The sequence below is a fragment of the Aplysia californica genome, unplaced genomic scaffold (genome assembly GCF_000002075.1).
Source record: "Aplysia californica isolate F4 #8 unplaced genomic scaffold, AplCal3.0 scaffold00840, whole genome shotgun sequence".
NCBI classification, from domain to species: Eukaryota; Metazoa; Mollusca; class Gastropoda; order Aplysiida; family Aplysiidae; genus Aplysia; species Aplysia californica.
This window is the reverse complement of record NW_004798110.1, coordinates 147,154-154,515: the sequence shown is the minus strand read 5'-3', so window position 1 is coordinate 154,515 and position 7,362 is coordinate 147,154. Positions and strand designations below refer to the sequence as shown.

At 43.1% G+C, this 7,362-nt stretch overlaps 1 protein-coding gene across 1 annotated transcript in view; it reads left to right on the top strand.

The window, feature by feature from the left end:
* LOC101846773 (4-aminobutyrate aminotransferase, mitochondrial) overlaps nt 1-7,362 on the top strand; it is a gene marked incomplete in the record, with an annotated part of 33,014 nt that overhangs the window by 4,532 nt on the left and 21,120 nt on the right. The window contains 1 exon segment of the mRNA XM_013088944.2: nt 116-352. Within this exon segment, the coding sequence (XP_012944398.1) occupies nt 307-352 (46 nt within the window).

Genomic DNA, 7,362 nt, shown 5'->3' with positions numbered 1-7,362 from the left:
CCTCTCTCTCTCTCTCTCTCTCTCTCTCTCTCTCTCTCTCTCTCTCTCTCTCTCTCGCCGTGACCTAACGGCAAAAGGGTAATAATAGCAGTGACACCAATCTTTTCCACTTCAGGATTCTGTTGCCCGGTACTAGCCTATCACAGATAGAAAACGGGGCACGCACAACTACTGAAGGCCAGTCAGTCCCACAGTCTGTGCGTGTCTGTATGTGTGAGGTGGCACACCCGCATCGTTCGTCAGTTTGCGCGCAAGTTGTGTCAGACTACTACAAGACTATCTCCCCTCTCTCTCTACTCCACCAACATGGCATTGAGAGGAGCTGTCCGAGGCCACAATCTCCTCTCTAGAGGTAAGTGCCCTGTGCTGGCCGCGAAAGTAGCAGAGCAAGTTCGATCGAGGTCACCTCACGTGAGGGGAAAGCTGACATATTCTACACTTCTACACACGGACAACTGTAACGTGTTATTTCATTTCATGTATTGGGGCTGTGATTCAGCTATAGCTTGATATAGCCTATGTTGTAGGCGCATTTAAACGGTTCTTGTACACGTTTGGATATGTAGCTTGTTTGGATTCTATGAAAGCAACGTCTATGACTGAATAAACACTGCAAGTCTCGTGGAAAATTATATGGGGTGGGATGGGGTGGGGACGAGACCAGTTAACAAAACCACAACAGCATGAAAAGTGAAGGAATTAAATGACGTGTATCCTTGTTTGCTTGTTTGTTTTTTGTATAATTTATTACCTTTATATACTCTCTCCGTGACGACCACCTACGGCCTCCTCCCTGTTGGTGCCTGTGGTGTAGTGGTTAAGCTCGTCGCTGCTGCAGGCAGAAGACATGAGTTCGATTAGCTGATGGAGGGGGTGGTGTGTGGAAGTTTATTGCTTGTAGGTCGTTTCCTCTGTCTTTTGCTTGGGTCCTGTTTCCCCACAAATTTTTAAGTAAAAGTTTTACGGCACTTGCTACACAATAAGATCATATAAGTGCCGAAGATTAGAGGTGTTACAATAGTGTAACAAACACACTAAAAAGAAGGACGGGAGATAGACACGATATATTTTTTATAGGAAAGAAGGAGCAAACCACTTCAGAGCACCCACAAACCACCCACCTTTCCCCACTCACCCTGGATGTAGCCTTGCAGGCTGTGTTCAAGCAGCCGCAGTTTTAAAAGGTCTAAATTGTGTCGAGGGAGGCGCAAAATATCCACACAGTCCAGGGGCGAAGGCTGACTTGTTTGACAGGTTAATCAAAGTGAAACGGGATCACAATCAGATATGGCCTGTAGATATCACACAAGAATCTTACTCGAGGCGGCGACTCTGAGTTGTGAATGAAAACAAATCCGGAATTCATATTGTATGTTCAGCCGCCAAAATAATCGGGAAAGTATCTTATTAAATATCAGTTCCAACTAAAATTAAATTTAACTTTTGGATGTGAATACATAAACACGAAGCAAAGAAGCAAAGATGTCAGTACTAGATCTATATGTTATAAATCTACCAGTGAGTCGAACTCTTTGGTAGAACATGACAATTATCATTTTTTAAAATTTTACATTTGGCTGTTTTTGTTAGCCTTTCGCGGCCAGGAGCTGGTGTCATAATCGAGGTCACGATCTGATTATAAGACGGTAAAAAGTCGAGGGGAAAAAAACAAGCACATTGAGCAGTCAAGAGATTATTAGGAGTTAGTTCCCCTTACATTTGTGAGGTAGACTCGACCAGTGTTAGTTAGCTTACATAAATCAGGGCTTCTGATTGATTATAACTGTGGCCCCAAAGGGGTGAACAGGGTATAATATGTGGCAATGAAACAGCTTGGACTGCTATGCACATGTTCCCTTCAAGTCTATTGGAAGACTCTTACAGCCTTACTTTAAGCTTACTTAATCAAAGCTTTCGACTGCTTATGGAGTGGCCCGAGAGGGGTGAGGAGGCTATTTCTGTGGCCGTGAAACCGTTTTGAATGTTAGGCATACTGTTCATTGTTGATTACGAACGTCTTTTTACCTTTAATTTAAAAGGTTTACGTTTAAGAATGAATTTGACAGCGACAATGTTTCGAAATTAGGAAGGGAAGCAGTGATTATTTGATTATATAGACGCTTCGCCCCTGACACAGTCAGTCGGAGCCTGTTGTGTCATCGGCTGTGTTCCAGTAGCAGGAGAATGTGGTCTTTCCCGTGTAAACGCCTGTTCTTTTTGTTTTAGTAGGTGTTTTATAGTACTTGCAGCACAGCACAATAAGGTCCGGAGGTAAGAGAAAAAAAATGGTATAGGCTTAACACCCCTATCAACATTGTTAGATTATTTAAAAGGCGGGGGGCCTCCGAGTTTAACGTCCATCTCCGAAAGGACCCAGCCAAGTGGGAAACTCACGTAAAGTGCCTTTCCCAAAGACACAACGTCGGACCGAGCAGAGGCTCGAACCCACGAATCCGCAATCTCTCGATTACGAGTCCGGTAGCCTAACCTCTAGGTCGATGAGAAGAAGTTTAGTACATTTATGTATTATAAGAGAGTAACAAACACAAAAAGAAGGAGGAGGGATTAGAATGATATATGTTTTTTTAGGAAAGAAGTAGCCAACCACAGAAGAGCACTAGCCAACTAACCAGTAGGATCTGGAACTCTTGAGCAGTCCATGTTGGAATGGACCAAAAACTAAATAATGACATCTTTGAAGGAAGCACATCTGCGGGTTCAAAATTAGCTCATAGGCTAACTTTGTGGGTGGTTGGCGGGTGTTCTGGTGTGATTTTCTCCAAATTCTTTCCTATCAAATAATCACGCATCTATCGCACGTATCTCTCTTCCTCCTTTTTTGTGTTTGTTACTCTCTTGTAGTAGCATCTCTAATCTTCGAGTGGCGTCGGTAGCCTAGTGGTTAGGCTACCGGACTCGTAATCGGTAGATGGCGGGTTCGGGGGTTCGAGCCTCAGCTCGGTCTGACGTTGTGTCCTTGGGAAAGGCACTCTGCCCGCATTTCCCACTTGACTCGGTCCTTTCGGAGACGGACGTTAAACTAGGAGGCCCCGCCTCTTAAATAACCTAATAGTGTTGATAGGGGCGTTAAACTCATACCATTTCACGATTTTTTAAATTTTCTAATCTTCGGCACTTACATGGCATTATTGTGTTGCCAGTGCTGTAAAACTCTTACTAAAACTAAACACAGGCTAACTTTTTAAAATGCAGCAAGCTATAGTCCGAATATTATATTATTCTTCCATCCTTTCAATAGCGGCTGACAGTCATGTACACATTCGCAAGCTAACTATGTAGATGTTAAACGTTGTAACTCATTAAAATACACTTTATTTTTTAAACGTTGCATGTGATTCATGTCTTATTCCCCCACCCCTACCCTATCCATACGCCCTGGGGTCATTTTGTAACTCCGGGGTTGTATTCTTCATATTTTAGAATACTTCTAGTCACAAGATCTCTTTGAAACGTTCAGTATTTCTCAAAAAATCATTTTGACAGACTGCTGTGCAAAGCGTACGGATCGGATTAACAAGTAAATTTCCTCTTTGGAAAGTGGTGGTACAGAGTTCCCCACGTCGTATAGATACGATAGTAAAACACGACCTACGGATAGGGTTAAGAAGAGATCTATTTCGGTTAGTATGTTCACGGCGAGTCACTCTTAATTATGCCATAGGAAACTAATAAAACTTACTACTTAAATGTTGCGTACAAGTACGAAATTACTGCTTCATAAAGTAAAGTCGGGTCCAATACGTAATGTATGAGTGGTGTTTTACAGCGCATTCACACCTGAAGTGTCAAAGTGACGACCAATAACGGAAGAACCGGAAAAATGCGCAAAATGTAGTTCGACGTTAACGACCAAGTTCATGATCTGTCGCCCTTCCGTTATTTTCGTTTTGCGGCAGCCGTAAAATCCCACCAACGACTACGCTTTACGGATGCTGCTGCTACTGCTTCTGCTACTGCTACTGCTGCCACTACTTCTGCTACTGCTACTGCTACTGCTGCTACTACTACTGCTGCTACTGCTACTGCTGCTACTTCTGCTACTGCTGCTGCTACTGCTGCTGCTACTACTACTACTACTACTACTACTACTACTACTACTACTACTACTACTCCATCATCATCCGGTGCCTTGCCGACTGGTGTGGGCGATCATGGACCTCCACTACTACTACTACTGATGTTAATAATCATTGGGGGGGCAATTTCTGTCTCTTTAACTGTAAAGTAAAGTTGTTCCCGCATCCGATCCAGACATTGGGGATTGCCTTGTTAGTGAGACGACTTCCTGGGCCTTCGGCATATTGTGGTAGGGTGGGCTCGAACCCATACTTTCGGCTTCAGAGACGAGCGCGCTAACCGCTCCGCCACCGCTCCCTCTTTTGACTGTAATTTGGCCTTTTTGAGTAATAATTGTTGAGATATACACAACACAAACCTTTTGCCTAAGTATAAGAGATTTCTTTCTTCCCCCCTCTTCCCTGTTGCATATATTGCAATTCAAGTATAATGTATGTTCATTCCGTTTGACCAATTATGTAAAACTTGATCGACATCTCTCTCGGCAGTCAAATAAGTAATAAATTATAAATAAACTGCTCGTATTAAAATGGTCTGCGTCATGCAATGGAACACAGAATTGAAATTAGTCTTAGCAGTCTTTATTCTGTAAAGACTGATATTCATAACAGATTTCATGCACGCCAGCACCGGATCTATAGGCTACAAGTGGCTGGCTCCTCGACCCTCAGAAAGTAGGCCTAGAATTCGCTGAACAAGGAAATAATAAGGCACGCAACGCACGGCATTGACCTTTTATCAGTTCCCTTTTGCGTTCCGCTTGCTTCGTGTCAGGGTTGCCCAATGACGTTTTAATTAAATTACGCACACACTATGAAGCTGGTATTTATATTGTAGAGGCCTTTGGGGCCTTCGGTATAATAATAGCAGAGACCTAGCAATGTTAACTAGGTCTCTGATACTAGCATGGGGTCTTTACCAGAGAGTTGGTCTTTAATATGGGGGAACTATGGGGGAGCAAAGAATAACACCTACCACCTGCTGTGGTACGGAGACTGCTTGTCGTAAGAGGCGAAGAAAGGTGCATAGAGGTCTGGTCTCCCCTCCAAAAGAGCCAGTTGACGGAGGACCACTCAGTTACCCGACCCTGTAAAATCTGTATTCTTTTAAAAATTCATAGACACAAACATACGAGTTTAATTTTAATTTTTGGATCGTGTGAGACAGAGGAGTTTCTGCACCAGCAGGGCTAATGAAGGACACTGGACACAAGAGCCGAAAGGACTCTATAGTGACACGCAACCTTCTCTGTCGTACACGTCTCTCCGGCTTGTGTCGTGGAATGAATACATTGAGAGGCTTGCCCAGAATTGTTTTGTTTGTTTGTTTGTTTTAGTAAGGTTTTACGGCGATCGCAACTGCATGAGGTCATATGAGCGCCAATTTAAGAGGTGGCTGTCAACAGAGAAGTCCAAACGGGGAATCAGTCTTACTCTGCTCACATCTCTAGCCTCAACGGCTCAAAGTTGGCTTCGCCTATTAAGGCACCCAGGAAATAGCAATTCACAAGAGAATAACAAACATACAAAAAGAAGTAGAGAAAAAATGATGAGTGTAAGGATGAAGAATGATCTAAAGCAACAGTTCCCCCTATGTTGTTTCGGCACAGTATGAGCATGATATTGATAAATCAGCCCATTTACAATTCTAATGCGCCATAAAAACTTTTTAACATCCCCTTTTGGGAATTGCCTTAAGACAACTTCAGTCAGTAGCACTGCCCTGGTGGGGGAGCCCAGAATCGGTAAAGGTGATGCAGGGTGAGAGAGGCAGTGATAACAATAAAAGCCTTCCCGTCATATTTTCTTGCCTGCAAATTCCTACAAATATCATTCGACTCCTTTCTTACAGGCATATGATGCCTGTTTTGAAGATTATCGTTGTCACTTATTAATGTGGTCTTGTTTTGTCGTTGGTTTCGATTACTTGAGGTAGTTGCCCACACTGTGTTGCTGGCCAGGACACTTGTCATACTCAATTTACTTATAACTTACTTTACTTTCCGGTTTCTTTTACCTAACGGTGTTGAAGTGAGAAGCAAACGACCTTTCTACTTTCTCTTGTTTGTTGTGTCGCCTGTTTCTGGTATCATGCTCTTCCCTACTTCTATATTCTCTTGCTGAGAGTTTGTACGCAAATTCAAATACATGGGTGCAATAGTGACAGAGGAAAGATCAAAACCAGAATTAATCTCAAGAATAGCGCAAACTTCAGCAGCAATGACTAAGTAGTTGAAAGCCATCTGGAACGACATAAATATCACCATCGAATCAAAGATCAGACTGATGCGTTTCCTGGTCATGTCAGTATTTTTGTATGCATGTGAATCCTGGACCTCGAATGCAGACCTTGAAAGAAGGATCAAAGCTGTGGAGATGAGATGCTTCCGAAAAATCCTTGGTATCTCATACAAAGGTCACATTACAATAATGATGAAGAAGTCAAACAACACATCAAAAATGAAATTGGACCTTAAAAAATGCTGACCTTCTCACTCTGGTCAGGAAATGCAAACTGCAATGTTATTGACACATCACCCGTTCAGCTGGCCTTGCCAAGATGATCCTAAAAGGCAGGGGAAAAGGAGCAGAGGCAGACCGAAGAAGATTTGGGAGGACAGCATCAAGAAATGGACAGGCCTGGACCTCAAAGACACGCCCAGGAAATCCGAAGACCGGAAGGAGCGGAGGAAGCTTGTGACCAAATCTTCTAAAGCGCCCCGACGGACTTCCAGTCTACGGGATAGGTGAAGGTGAAGGAAGGAGAGTTTGCCGCAGGTACTGATAGTCGATGTGCTTTTCTTTACTCAAATAAATAAATCAAATATTGGCTGGCTTCGTTAGCCTAGTGGTTAGCTACTGCGGGTTCGTAATCGCGAGATTGCTGATTATTCGGGAGTTCCAGCTTCAGCTCGGTCCGATGTTGTGGCTTGGCAAAGGCACTTTACACGAATTTCTTTTTTGTTGGCTCGGTTCTTTCGGAGATTGGCGTTAATCTCGGAGGTCCCGCCTATTAAATAACCTAATAGTGTTGATACGGGTGTTAATCCTTTTTCTGTAGGTGTCTGGCGGATGCTGTGTTGTGTTTTGTTCCTCTGCTCTTTCTTTTTGTGATTGTTTCTCTCTTGTAATACATGTACCTCTATTCTTCGGCACTTATATGATCTTATTGTGTTGCAAGTGCCGTTTAACTCTTTACTTACAGATTTTTTTTAAAAAGTCAAATGTTGGCTCACATACACACAAACACACACACACACACACA